Source organism: Ostrea edulis, chromosome 3, assembly GCF_947568905.1.
Source record: "Ostrea edulis chromosome 3, xbOstEdul1.1, whole genome shotgun sequence".
NCBI lineage: Eukaryota > Metazoa > Mollusca > Bivalvia > Ostreida > Ostreidae > Ostrea > Ostrea edulis.
Window position 1 is genome coordinate 37,848,816 of NC_079166.1, and position 15,925 is coordinate 37,864,740.

Genomic DNA, 15,925 nt, shown 5'->3' on the forward strand with positions numbered 1-15,925 from the left:
TTATTATTATTCGCCGATAAACTAACAATTGCAGCAGGAGAGGCAACATATGCGATGTAAGAACACTAACGTTAATAAACTGATATTTTCTTATTTATAAAGTTGTGGTAATGCCTCATCAGATGTGCACATTCAATCCGTGTTTTATCAGACGAGACGGTCAGAGTGTTATTATTTGTTTGAAAAAAAAGAAGAGAATATTTCTTAATTATAAGCATATATCTTCGTGCGAGATATTTTTATTTTCCTAATAGCGATATACGTTTCTTTTTGTATTTTCTTTTAAGATGATTCCTCGGAGATTGAAAATGCATCTCTATAATCTTTTAGACATTGTGGAAAAAAGAGGTTATATCTTCTCCGTAAGAATTAAAATAGGAATTTAAAGTAATTTGTGAAAAAAAATATTAAGTTTATATAGCTTTAATAAAATATGGATATATATGTATTGTCAACTCGGAGAAATTTATCTAATGAAGTAAAAGAATAATCTTTCCGATGGATGTCTCTAACACGGTTGTTCACGTCCCATCGCGGCCGGTCGCAGTGGTTCAGTGATCAGAGCGTCGCTTCGGGACCAAGAGGTCGCAGTCCGAGCCCCGCTCGTGTCTTGCTCACGTAAAACTTTTAAGATGAATAGTGATTGCTCCCTCGCCACATTCTCTGGAAGTGGGTGTCTTAAAACGAAGGTCCCATGTCGCGACAGGCGTTGGCACGTTTAAGGAAAGTCCGTGCTTTTACGTATCCGGTTTTAAATTTTAAACACCGACTAGAAAGTTCCAGTTATAACTTCTTTGTCCGATGTTTGTAGTTTACGAAAACTGTACGAGTCAAATTTAGCATTCAAATGTGAATCTTAGATATATTTACCATGAATTATTATAGTATCAAGTCCGCACTAGTTCCAATGGTACAAAGCAATGTAATATCTACATTGACCTCTAAAAGGCTCATAGCTTGCAATCTAAGCCTGAACAAGTTAAAAATCATACATAGGCGTGACCCTCACAGTGGAATTCAAACGGTTTTTAGTGAGTTTGTGTTTGGTTCAAAGAAACCCAGAATTATAAATCCTCAGAAAATCATGAGCAAAGCTGTTGAATATTTGAACTCTTCTTCACAAGTACTTTCAAGAAACAAAATTATTTGTACATGAGCTGTAGTTGCTAGAATCTACACATATGTTACACTATATTTATTTTTTCTATAAGTATGAGATAACATGTAGGTATTTTTATGTATGATATGATTGATACCCAAACAAAAAAAAAAGAATAACACACACACCAAAAAAATTGTGAGAAAAAGGAAGGGGTGGGGGAGCCCCCCCCCCCCCCCTTCTTGTGTTCTAATTGTCTGGTAGGACACAATTTTCAGTATGTTTTACATATATATATATTGTCATATTCTGTTAATCTTGATTTTAAGACTGTATTTGCTGTTACAATTTACTATTTTCAAAGTGTGCAAAGAATAATTGTAAAACTTAAATTTAAAAATGGGGGTTTACGTACTTAAGAGACCATTTTGCGAAATATCTCTGGTCAACTATGGTAAAATATGTTTTTTTGTTAACCTTAGATATAATGCTACATATTTTTAAAGAAAAACTGGCATGTAAACAATTTAGATTTTGAGAATTTTTCAAAATTGCGATATTCTGTGATTTTTTTCTGAAGGATGTGAGCAGATTAAACAGCAATTGTGTATGTTTTCAATTGAATATCTTTAAAAATTCTCTCAGTAAATAAATAGCTATTGGTTTTTATATATTATAGCTTAATATGATGTGTTTTGGTGCATATTTTTAATAAAACATGAGATCATGCTTTCTTGTGTTAAAATTTGGCTTTTGCATTTGGGGTATATGTGCTCTGTAGCACATAGTATAAAAATAAACCCGCAAAGGTATGTCTAATATGGGTGTTTTAGTTAGTTTATGAGTTGTTAAAGTTATTTAAATGAAGAAAAAAATTGATTGACAGAAATTTCTAATAGTATTTACCTACCTTAAGAGTCGTTAATGTCGCGGCACTGAGCGTCATGAACAGATCTAAATGTGAGGTAATTTATCCACGACTGATGACGTCTTATTATGAGTGAAAAATTCTCGAAGAGACATAAGACAAACATCCCACCGCGCGCTAAATTAATTTCTCCACCGTGCAAAACAAAATACTGGGAATATTTGGGTTTTATAACAAGTATATATATGTAGTGTCAACAGAAACAGAGAAATTTAGCCCCATCACGCCATCAATATGTATCTTTGAAATTAGATGAACTCTTGAGTTCTGTCTCATTTTACAGTGTTGAAATGTGCACGCATTTCGTTGCTCGCTACTACTCCTTCATCTTTGTTTGTTTGAAGTCCCTTCGAGAATGTTTCACTGATGCATTTATTGACACGTCATCAGCTGTGGGTGAAGTACCACACACTTAAACGTATGCTTAGCGCTCAGGGCCACAACGTTGAGGGATTTTTAACGTGTCAACGCCTGTAGTGACATGGGACCCCCCCCCCCCCCCCAAAAAAAAAAAAACCCCAAAAAACAAAAAACCGTGATTCTCACTTCTATATTCCGAGCGGTTGGCGAAAGGACAATTACTACCTATGTTTACATCTTAATTTGACGCGGCCATGACACGATCGGGGCTCGAACTCGTGATCTCCCGGTTACAAAGGGAGCGCTCTAGATACCACTGAACTACTTCGAAGATGTCGTGATTTTAGAGAGATTTTCATCTTATAAATCCTATAACTTCCTATAGATTTCGAAGCTTGCTTTGTCAATCTCTCAGCAATTTTAAGTTTTGCTTCCAGTAAGGCTTGTGTATAGCGCCCTCTGGTAAGAAATTGATCTTTATAGAATCAAGAACTTGACTTTAGAAAAAATATGACACTTTTTGTATACATGTATATGTATATATACAGTTTGCCAAATTATCTGCTCTTATAACTTTAGGTTTTTTCTTGTCATAATATTGTATTTATGATTTTTTATATTGTAGTTGTTAGGATTGTGGCATTTTTGTAATGTTTTATTAGTCACAATTCCTTAGCATGGATTGCAGTACTGTGTTTTAGTTTGTTATATTTTTAACTGTTTTATATCATAATAATTTTTTGGCATAATACGTTGTCATTTATTGGTTAATAAATTACCATTCTAATTCCTCAAACAGTGCTATGTGTTTAATTGTGTCAAACAGAGCACCACCCTATCAGTTATCCATTAAATAATTTCCATACAGATACAGTGAGGTGTTCTTAACAGGTATTATAGCTGATCGTGTCGTAAATTCCTTTGTCTCTTTTACAAAGTTATATGATAACAATAACTTCATGAATTAATACCCAATTCCGAACATAGTTTAAACCGAGTCATTGTAAACCTCAAATTTATGTCGTATGCATGTATTTAAAGCTGACCTTGATCTACAGCTGTAGGAATACCCGTTCTATATCTTTGCAACCCTTGCTCATAATGACGATAAGCATTGTTCATAATACAAAGGCTTTGTAAATCTTAATAATCGCCGGCTTAAGATAAGATTAGATAATTTTTATTTCAAGCATGGTAAAAACAAAGAAAGACAAGGCTCTCCAGAGCGTTTGACCCACAACAGATAATGTATATATGAATTGAAGTTCAGTCATCAAAGTATCAGAACAGTATTACATGTCCTCACAATATAACACGCATACATGTAATTATGTAAAACCATGCGTTCTTTCAGGAAAAACAAATTGCTGGAACCACGATTGAAATCTTTACATCAAAAAATTATTGACACTTTACTCATTAACACAGACTACTTCAGTGTCTGCATCTTTTTTTACCAAACCCTTCTAGAGTTTTTCTTCTATGACGTCAACGAATATATATATATATATATATATATATATATATATATATATATATATATATATATACACTCGGACACGGGAACAATGATTGCCGAACATAATCCTGTTGCTGAGACCGAGGTCATACAAAGATGGAAACTGACGTGAGGACACATTACGTTTGTTTCAAAATGTTACTTTATGTCATGAATGACATTAAGTATTATATAAGTAGGAAAGTAATAATTACGCAAATATGCCGTCAAGGATTTATTTTTTAAGATTGGCATGTTGGATAAATTGTTTACAAATCTGAGTTCCTCTCTTCCGCATTTTCCCAAACTGGTGACTTCCGATGTCAATGAACATCGGGGATTACGTAGAAGATTGAATTGATGGATTGGATATTGTTTAACGTCCCTCTCGAGAATCTTCCACTCATATGGAGACGTCACCATTGCCGGTGAATGGCTGCAAAATTTAGGCCTATGCTCGGCGCTTACGGCCTTTGAAAAGGGAGTTATCTTTATCGAGGTTTTTGCGGTCTCATCCATAGGACCGCCCCAATTATCAACCTCTTTCGACAAGCACTATTCTAACCCGGATCCCCACGGGTGTACAAAGAGGAATCAATGTGGATTGACAATAATTCATGAATCAACATTTGCTGCTGATTTGATGGGCTTCTTGCTTCAGTTCCACTGTGATTCAATGAAATTAGATATATTTAATCACAAATATGTTATTCTATTTGCTTCTTTTATTTTTCGATTTATTTACCGTCAGTTACAGCTTGTATTAATTACTTTAATATATAGTATCCATGGATGATTTATAAAAGATAATCAGACTCAACAGGCCCTCAGCATTAATTAGGCACTTCTTACAAACAGATAGTAGATATCAAGGTATTTTTAGGAAATATATTTTGTTTTATAAATTTATCAGCAGAAACTGTCGATTTATGATTTATTGTCTACCCGACAGTAATGGATTGTTCGTAATCTCCAATGTGCATTGACCTCGGAGATCACCAGTTCGAAACAATGCGGAAGAGAGACACTGCGCAAGTGTTAGATTTGAAGACAATTAAATATGCAAATTTTCGAATCCCCGTCTGGTCCGTTCCATTTTCTTCATGTTAAAAAACCAAGACCTATTATTAGATAGCTAAAATGTGAAACACTGACATCAGCCCAGCAATACACCAAGACCTGTCATTAGATAACTAGAAACTGACCACAGGCACTTGTTTCATACATGAATCCCCCCTCCTTAATAATACCATTATTAAGGAGTGGGGGGGGGGGGGGGGGGCTCATGTATGAAACAAGTGCCTGTGACACCAAGACCTGTCATTAGATAACTATAAACAGTAACAAAAATACACCAAGACCTCTCATTCGATAATTATAAACATTACATGTACATGCATGCATGATATCTTGACAAATTGTTATTGTCGTGTAGACGTTTATGTAGCTGTGCTAGTATTCGATAATCATTTCTTGATATTTAATCATTTATACGATGAAGGCATATATTTTATGACAGGTTTGTGACTATTAATGTCCCAGGGGTGATGCATGTGCCGAGCTCTGTTACTCACTTTCAAATGAAATTGATTAATGTTTAATAAAAAGCGGTATATCTTATCAATGACTCCCTAATGTTTAAGAGACAAAATAGGAATTATAGTACACTTATATCGTAATCGCAAAGTAATTTATGTCTTAAAATGCTGAGAAAGGTCACTGCAGCTAGTTTCTGCTGTATTATATTATATATAAACATAAGGCAAATTGAGTATTGAAAATGTCATTTATTCAAATGACGAACTAGATAACAAACTGCTAACAAGGGGATCAGACTCACAAACAATCCACTGAAAATGTCACTGAAATGGAGAAAGAAAATAAACAATGACAAAATAATTCAATATGTCTGATTCCCCAAATTTATCTATAAAAGTCTACATCAACTACAATAAAAAACAACCTTACGAAGATGCAGCAAAAAGATGGCACATCAAAAAATTGGCCACCAGATGAGATCAACGGATCACGTCTCAAGAGTGATAACTCGGATGTCACTACATACTTCAAGGTATGGAAGTGTTTCAGTGGCTCGTTCAATAAGATTTTTTTTCAATTTGTCCCGTAATTTTTTTTTCTGTCGTTAGACATGCCATCATTTCCTTGATTAAGATCAAGTCTAATACGTCCCCCTTTCTTTGGAAATCCTGGATCCGTTACTGTGTGTGGTAACTGAACACATCAATTATGCTTAATTTAGTTATATGTTGCATTTCTTATGTTTTCATCATTGATTAATGTTATGAAATTGTTGTTTTCTAGCTATGTTCATAGTTTGGAAATTATAGTACGGTTCCGTTGAAGTTATTGTACAGCTAAGCTCCGTCCCTGGAGGTTATTGTACGTTGGGTATCTGCCAAAGGTTTCCTGTCTGATTTTTAAAGTGCTCATAATTTGAAATAAACTCTCTTAGTTTTACATCTTAGTTTTTGAAAAACGTTTTCTGGCACATACGTTATTTCAATGAAATTGTGGATGCGAAGAGGTCCACATCAAAGTTTTATTTAATATATTCATGCGCGCAGTGCGTGATGGCCTAGGGAAGTTGAATAAAGCTTACCTCTCAAAATTAAATATAGTACTTATTGAGGTCATATAATTTTCATGTATTCGATCGGATTAAGTACGTTTTGTGTTGCCTTTGTAGCGGTCAGCCGGGTTCGATCGCCGGTGGCCAGATAGCTCAGTTGGTAGAGCAACTGACTAGAGATTCAGGGGGCCCGGGTTCGAATCTCGGTCTGGTCCGTTGCATTTTTGTCCCTTCCTGTTACACCTTAAAACAGCTGTTAAATGTAGACCTATTGTATTGCTTTTACGCGATCCCACCTACTGGTTTTACACCTCGTGCTTGGCGAATACAACAATAAACTTAATACCGTATAACGGTTTTTTTTCGTGGGATTATAATTTTAGCTTATTTTAGCGGTTAGATAGCTTTCCGTCAAAATGTCAATCGCCAAATATGCATCCAATTGCGACTTCAGTATTTGAATGATAGACAACAAAATTTATTCCGCTAAAATTATTAGCATACCTTTCAGCCAGCAAATCGCCAAATAATAGACCCGCGGAATATACCCGCTATACCACAATCGCTAGGGTGGACACCAAAAGGGAAGAGGATACGAGAGAGACCATGCAACAGCAACCCGAAGAAGGACAGTGGAAACAGAGCGGAGGAATACATGATGGAAAAGCTGGAACGAGGTCAAGAAAGTAGCAAGAGACAAAATGGTTTGCAGGAAGTGACGTGGCCTTATGCTACACCATGGCGTGGAGAGAACTAAGTAAATACGAATGGACTTTGTTACAATCCACTATACTGCTACATGTATCACTAGTATTCAGATTTAAAGAATATTAACACCAGGAGAAATAATTCAAAATTTATTTCAAAGTTTTATGACTGTAAAGTCCAAATTAAAATCAAAGACCTCAAGGGCTTCAGAGTCGACTCGTCCTTGACTTCCAACAAGGGGTGGAGGGGTATATACAGCACAGCCTTATAAATTTTAATTCTGAATCTTTAAAGTATGGTAAAACAAAATGCGCATGCATAAGTATTATGCTTAACTAGATATCTATAATGGAATTTCAACGTCACAAACCAAGAACACGACACATCGACTTGAGGAAGCTTCGAAAGTTGTGTAATTATAAAGTTCAAGATCAAAGGTCACTATCCATGGTACACAGCACATCTGCACGAGACGATCACTTATCGGTACATTTCAAATATCAAAAGCCTACCACAAAAGACAAAACAGTAACAGCCCGGATACAATTTGTAGCAGGTATCGATACAAATTATCAAATTATTCTCATGAAGTCTTTTAAATATCTTGATCATCTCTTCCTTCGTTTTGTTTACACGAAGTATTCCCGCAAAATGTACCATGTGCGTATGTAAATGATGTTAATTCGTAGTTTATTTATTTAAATAAAGTAAATATAGGATTCGTTAATTCATTTCAGGTATAATTTTATGTCCCCCTTCAAATAAGAGGGGCATATTGCTTTGCACCTGTCTGTCGGTCGGTCGGTAAACCACATGTTGTCCGCTCAATATCCTGAGAACCATTCACTTGATCGTAATGATATTTCATATGTGGGTTGTTTATGAGTAGAAAAAGACCCATTTTGTTTCTCAGGTCAAAAGGTCAAGGGTCAATCTCTTCTGGACATTGGATGATACTATCCGCTCAATATCTTGAGAAACGTTTCCTTGACAGACATTAAACTTGGTACACTGATACATTGTGAGGAGTAGATGACCCCACAGTTTAGTGAAACAGCATTAACATACATCTTTCCTCAAAGTATTTTATTTTCATTGTCATGTAGCACAAAACTCAATTCATCTGGAAGTGTGTAGAGAAAATATAATAATATGTATGAAGAATCAAACATAATAAACTAAACGTTAAGCATCATCAATTGCACAGGCTAATATATATAATAATAGTGACACGTCGTTTAACGTACAGTAGACAGGGTTATTTTCGCCTTTCTACACTTGCAGACAGTTTCGCCCTGTTTTAAATTCGTCCAGACTTGTGTTAAAAGAGAGATATGAGAGAAACGTTTCGCCCACTCTTAAATTAGCCCTGTGACAATGAGGGCGAAAGGGACGAAAATAAAACGGGGGCGAATATTTCCTGTATACGGTACTATTTGTATAATCAATAGTTGTATGCATATTTTAACAGTGAGTAAACATCTATAATTCTGCTGAATGTTCAGTTGACAAAGAATCGCAAGCACTCTATTTTGGCATAGACGTTTTCTTTAAAAAAAATCACAGCTATTAATCTTAAATACTTGATCGATGTAATGGCATACGATTAAAGTAAAGATCACAAAATGATGTATATATCAACTGAAAATAATATCATTCATTAGGTACAAAATATAAGAATTGAGAAGAATAAACTTCCATCACATGTCAACAAATGATGAAGAAACAAAATGTACATGACATGTATAATGTATTTGTGAAGTCTCTGATTCACATAGACCATGTTAAAAGACAAACGTCACTGTTTGAATAAAAAAATCCATGAAGAATAAATCTATTCTCAAAGAAATGATGTTCGGAATGTCACATTGCACATTGTTATATGAACGTTGGTAATATTAAGGCACTGTTGACTTATTGGTCTGTCGAGAATTCATCAGCATGATTCCTGGCAGAAGTTATGAGAAATTTTTAAAAAAAAGTGATGAAAAGATTATTTTGATATACATGTATGTCTTTGATAATAACATTTGAAACTTTTTATCCTTCAGAAAATAAAGTCAAATGTTGCAAATTAAATGCGTGTATTCTATTTTACATCTGGTTGATGAATACTACCATACCGTTCAATGCAAACACTCACAACAAAACATGAATTTATAAATGACAACATCTCAAATATTCGTGATTGTATAATAATACTAAATTACACAAAAACTTTCATTCTACAACTGCTAAGTATACACATCTTGGCGTCCATTATTTTTGTAGCTATTAAGAGGCATACTCTGTAAGCCATTGTCTGTGACGTCATAACTGGGCTTCCGGTGTACGGGTTTGGAGCTGGAGTTAAAGCAGCGTACGGCGAATCTCAGCTCCTCCCCAATTTCCGAACACAGAGATTGCTGCAAAAAGTAGTTATATATATCATATTGAGATGAAAGTCAAATTCCATTAATTACGTGAACATCTGAATCAATGAAGAACTTTCGATTAATATCAGTGTTTTTAATACACGTATCCATGGTGTAAATCAACTTCGCCATTGAGGTTTTCTTTCAAAGTGGGAGTTAAAAAAGTGTTACGTTTCTTTAAAATCTCATTGGCTTTGCAGTTATGAACAAATCTTAATTCATTCGACAGTCATACAAATAAATTGATTATAAGCCTTATTGACATGGCTGCCCAAACAAAACAACAACAAAAATTGTATTGAAACGGAGTCGTCTGTTGACAAGTTTTTTGGGTGGAATTTTAAATTATCATTTATTCCTGGAGCATCACAAAGCTCTCTATCTTAAACCATGTACCATATCTAATGTGATTTGAGCGAATAACATGAACTTGATCATGAAAGAGTTGTGGGCCACACATTATACAGAAAAACTTAATCCTTTATACCACTAACGGTCAGAGTTTCTCATGTGGTGAACAAATTATACCATGAATGTTTCACCTTAATCTTGTGGCTTCATAGAACAGCTTAAAATGGTAACATTTGTCAAAATTGGTTATTGAAAAGTTTTGTTGAAAAAACCCCAAACAAATAAATTCTGATCGGAGTACATGAACACTAGAATGAGATTGAAATATTCTGAAAATCACTAAATGTATGTGCGAATCATTGTGGCAAAACATTTTTTCGGCTTTACAATGATGCGGTAATTAATTTCACATACAATCATCCCTAAACCGTCGATTTTGAACATTTTCCCCATTTTTTTTAAAATTCCGTCACCTTTACGTAACATTGTGACGTCACTTTAGACATCTCAGTTAATGCATGAAAAGTTTCCAATTTCATGGATATTTGGTCTTGCCTTCGATCCTTATCCCCCCCCCCCCCCCCCCCGTTTTTATACATGTAAGGTATTCCCCATAGCGTATCTGCCCGCTGCCAATTCAATATACATGTATTCCCAACTAATTTTCTTGGTCGCAATTTTCGAAGATGCTCCATTTGGTATATGTACTTTTGTTGTTTCGATTAAACATACGGAAGTCACTGCAATATGCATCTCTAATCGACTGCATTAGTTTTGTGGGCACGATATTAAATGTTGATAAAAAGAAAGGTTGAAGATAAAGTATCATCGGACGAGTTCATTATTGAGTTATGGAAAACAAATAATCGTTGTAAACAATGGACGACAATGAGATACCGATACTCTTAATCATTTAAAAAAACCACTACGACTTTTAACATTTTAAAGCATTTCTTACCCGGATTTACAGACAGTTACATAATAAGTCGAACTAATCTATGTTATATTTGGATCTATTTCCTGGTGTTTGATTACATAAGATATATACGTCTACAAATAACACACGGATTGATGCAGGTCGATGTGGTTCGATTCCAAATTGGCAGCAAGAGACATCGCTAACACACACGCATTGTACCCATCCAGATTCGGGGTCATGTCGTATGTACTCATGTTGACGTAAAAATTAATAATTAAACAGAATCACGCTAACTGAGCCTCTGGGTATTCTAAAACCTTTATAAACAAGATTAAAGTGGTATTTTACATGCACATGTATTACAGTGATAATTCATTCAGAAGACAAAAATTAAATTGAAACAGAAGTGGGTTTTTGATATACAATTTAAAACGTATCCATTTTATAGTGTATTTTCACAGTTACAACGATTGATTGATTGTTTTGATGTTTTCCGCCACACTCAACAATTTTTCAGTTATCTGGTAACGCCCAGTTTTTTTGTTGGTGGAAGAGAGAACCGAGATACAATATACCTGGAAAGAGACCACCGACCTTCCGAAAGTAAACTGGGAAACTTTCTCACTTACCGGCGCGAGCGGGATTCGCACCCGCGCCAAACAGGTGAGAGGCTGTATGATATTGAGCGCGATGCTCTAACCACTCGGCCACGGAGGCCCCTTAGTTACAACGAAGATATCTATAGTGGATTACTGCTCATAACGAATCAATGCTTGTAAAAACGTGTTTTATTCCCCGTGGATTGTAAAGTGTGTACCGATGAATTGGATATTTCCCCTTGTAATACTTTTATCGAAACAAGATCGATTGTCTCCGGCGATTTGCCACGCATCAATTTTATTGTATTCCTGGCGGGACGTTATAACTCAATACAATCATTCTGTCAAATAGAATTGTACTCACTTTATCTTCTTTGGCGTTTTTACGCGCCTTCCATAGAAATTCAAAGAAGGCTACCACAGCACCAGCCATCGTGCCGGCTATCAGCACCACAAAAATTCCGCCCACATTTTTAATTGTCAGGGCGTTAGTCTTTTTCTGGGTGGAGTCTATACACTCGCCATCTTTATTTTTCTCCTTCCACCACATGTTATAAAATCTCTGTATAGTTTGATCTTCTTGTAATTTTAATATGATACTGGAAATTTTGTCTCTGTATGGTGAATCTGAGTAGAAACAAAGAGTGAATTATCAATAAATCGTGTCCCTGGTATCAACAGAGTGCATATTTAGGACATTACATTGTAAAATATTCAATATGTATTTACAAAATTTATGTCCTAAGCGAGGAAATATAGATCCCACTTACTTGGGCATCTTTTTCCTCCGCAAAAAGTGTCATTTACATGTATGCATATTTGAAAGTTGAATATGTGTATTCGAGTTACAATCAATATCACAGTGATTTCATACTAGATTTTAAACTTGATGGTCTATGCAGTAAGCATGCGCACTCACCCTGCGGAAGTCCGATTCCAAATCCTTTTGAATCGAGCCACTGTCCTACTTGCATCAGTTCACAGTTCCTCTCTACCATATACTCAATGGTGGAAGACTCAGCGAAGTAAGCATAATCCCCTTGTAGGACACGCCTCTCACCTTCCTTACTATTGGCTACAAACACAGAGGGCGTGGCGGACTTCATGAAACTCCACATCTTCTGATAAGTGGGAAATTTGGATCGCTGATAAAAAGAAAGGGAAAATGATGTAATATATTTCAATATACTGGTATTGAATGTATGAATCAACAATTGTTTATAATGTTGATGTTTACTTGTTTGTGTATTGTTTAACGACCCACTCGGGAAATTTTCATCCATATAGAGACATCACCATTGCTGGTGAAGGGTTGCAAAATTTAGGCCTATGCTCGACGCTAGTGGCCTTTGAACAGGGATAGAACTTTAACATAGCACACTTGCTGTGACACAAAGTCTCGGTTTTTGCGATCTCACCCAAAGGACCGCTACATTAGTCGCCTCTTACGACAAGCAAGGGTACTAAGGACCTATTCTAACCCACAGATCCCCATGGGATTGTATATTGACCTAAAGAAAACTCGCCTCGTTTTCAAGCCACCCCATTCAAGGAAACCGATAACAAGTATTAACTATTCTGTTTTATGATCTACAACATTTGATATGCACAGAACCATTACAATGTTGAGCCATTGCTACATTCATGTATCTTCTTTGAAGACTATTTGCCTAGTCGTTCCCTCACCAGTTACAAAAATTATAGAATTTGTCCTGTATACTTGTACACATGTGTGTTATGTAGCAGGAAGAAGCGGAAGCGAATCCCGTCGATTTTTAAAACAAAAGATATTCAAAAGTCATAAAAATTAGTCGATCATAAACAGTCAATATCGAAAAAAAAAAAAGTGTGAGAATTTAATTCAACTGTTGAATCCTCTCTATTTTTGTAAAACAATATTTCGAGACAGTGTTTTAGCCTATTATTTTTTAAGGATCTCACGGCGAGCTGTAGATACTTTAATTGAAATCTCGCAGAGAGGTACATAAATAATGTCTGTTTTAGAATGAGTAAAAGTTTTGTTGGTTTGCACATTGCTTTTCGTTTCATTCGAGACTTTTGCAGTTATATAGAAACGTCACCATCTGTACATAATTTACCTAGCCATAACAATCAAGGCCATTGCAATGAGAATTCTTATTGAGACACGGAAACTCGGTTTATAAAGTCATATCCAGACTCGCTCCCTGCACCGTGACAAGTCCAGATCAAAAGTATATTTTACCACAAAAGGTTAGTCATTTCGATGACATATATGCTGCTAGTACAAACTTATTGTTGCTACATTGCATGGGGCGAATTAATTAGTTAAAGGACACAATGCATATTTCTAAACTTTTTCATTTTTTCAGAAAAATTAACTCTTTTTATGCCTTAAACTACTTTAAATGTGTTGTAAATGAAATATTTTGCGTAGTTTTCGAGTTTGAAAGCGATGAAATTCAAATCTTGCGATATGCATATTTTCTTCGCTAGTTTACGCGCCATTATGTGTGACGTCATATGAGCCCTCGGGTTTGAAAACATCTATTAGCCATTTCATAAACAGATTAGATTTAATCCACAAAAAACCAATTATCACATAAACTGCTTGTAAATAATGATGCATTCAGATGTTTTGTGCCCTGCTCGGGTGTACTAGTTGTCGGTAGAAAGGATTTAGACTGAGTATTTTTCAATTTTTCGAAGGAAGGTATGAGAAAAAAGACGTGGATAATTTTTTTGTTGGAGCAAGAACTTTACCTTAAAAAACACACCCAGTCACCTTTTCAAAAACCGCTTGGACAGATACCCTGATAAACTGCGAGAAAATGGATATATCGAAGCTATAAGCACTGGTAGGCCTATAGCATACATTCTGTTTTGCTCTTCACATTCAATACACACTTAGATCAACTGGCCTTCACCTTGTAACAACATATATCCATGATACAATGTAACTTCTACCAAATGGTAGATTTACAAAATAAAGTTAAAGATACAAAATAATTGAACTTTTAATTATACAAATAATAGAATATTGTATTTCCTAACTTTAAATTGAATTATAAAATTATTTCCTTATTGAACTCGTAGCATCTTGAGTGCGTCAGTAGGCTATAACGCCGTGCTCCCACTTCGTACTTCCTAAAGACGTGCAGATCACAATTCAAAAATAGTAATAAGATTGCTTTATCAAAATAAAATGTGATTAACACTTTAAATTTGAATATTTTTATTGATATGTGTGTGTGTGTTGTCTTTTTCTTTCTTTCCGAAATGCACTCGTGACAATAGCTTGGCATAGGACCTAGTTGTCAACAATTTAACGTATCATAATTTGTCTAATCCAAAAATAAATAATGATTGCACTGTTTATTTTAGAAACACAGCGCCAATTACAGATGTATATAGGAATAACATCACCAAACAGTTTGTAGACAGCGACCCATATAAACATTATTTACTCACAATATCGCCGATTTTATACACGCTTTACTCGCTATATTTGGGTATTTACATCGTTATATGTGTGTACTGGTGGCGAACACATATAAAACTCGGACAATTTGTCAACATCGATTTAAATGTTGCCCATGGTAAATAAATTAGGCCCCTAAAAGTTGAGTTTTTAATAATATCTCGCAGTACTTTCACAATCCGAAGGGCGCATGTGACGTCACTGTACCATGTGACTACCTCATGTACCTAATTAACTAGACTTTTTGAAATCGGGGCTTAGATTTAAGTCTGTATTGTGATTAATTATCGCAAAATTTCGGCGAACGAACTATTAGAATTAATTACTATAAGCATAAAAAAGACGAAATGCATGTAATGTTGTATACTTTGAAAACATGAGATGTGTCCTGTAAGATTGCATATAGATCATTAGAACAAAGATATATCGTAAACTATATTGTAAATGGCAAAACTCATTCCTGTAGTGCATTACCGCTCACACAGCAATAGATATACATGTATGATTCCGCATGTGCGAGGCATCACTAGGTTCTTGTTTTGATTTGACCATATGGAAAATGGCGTAAACGACCGATTCGCCTCGTAACAAGTCTGATTTGCACGATGTTCAGCTACGTAAAGAATATCAGATGTCTAGTTAACAAGAAATATAATCTAATGTTTTATCCCAAAGGAGGCAGGCATATTTGTACCTAATATTTAAACCATATTTCCTACAATGAGATTATTTGTTTAACAAATTGAAAAATAAGAATCAGAGGTCCTTGCTATTTTCTATGTCTTAGTATTAACAACAAAAATTATTACAGTAGTTCATTCAGTAATTATGTAGTCAATATTTCAAAAAATATCTTATCATTATTCAACATGCTTCATTGCCTTGTAAATTTACAAACACAAAATAAAATGTATAATTACTCATTCCTCGTGTACAAGCGCAATTTTGTAAGAATTTCATCAGCATATTGCAAGAGATTTTTATACACAAATGTAAATA

General features: G+C 35.0%; 1 protein-coding gene across 6 annotated transcripts in view; it reads right to left on the reverse strand.

Annotated features, from left to right (window-relative positions):
• Positions 1-8,254: 8,254 nt before the first annotated feature.
• Positions 8,255-15,925, reverse strand: part of LOC125674912 (glutamate receptor ionotropic, kainate 2-like) — a 40,448-nt gene continuing 32,777 nt past the window's right edge. For all 6 annotated transcript variants that reach the window (XM_056160629.1, XM_048912276.2, XM_056160628.1 and 3 more), the window contains 3 exons: positions 12,386-12,611; positions 11,831-12,093; positions 8,255-9,588 (listed from right to left, as the gene is read on the reverse strand). In XM_056160629.1, coding sequence (XP_056016604.1) covers positions 9,418-9,588; positions 11,831-12,093; positions 12,386-12,611 — 660 coding nt within the window. In that variant the 3' untranslated portion in view covers positions 8,255-9,417. The remainder of the gene's footprint in view (positions 9,589-11,830; positions 12,094-12,385; positions 12,612-15,925) is intronic.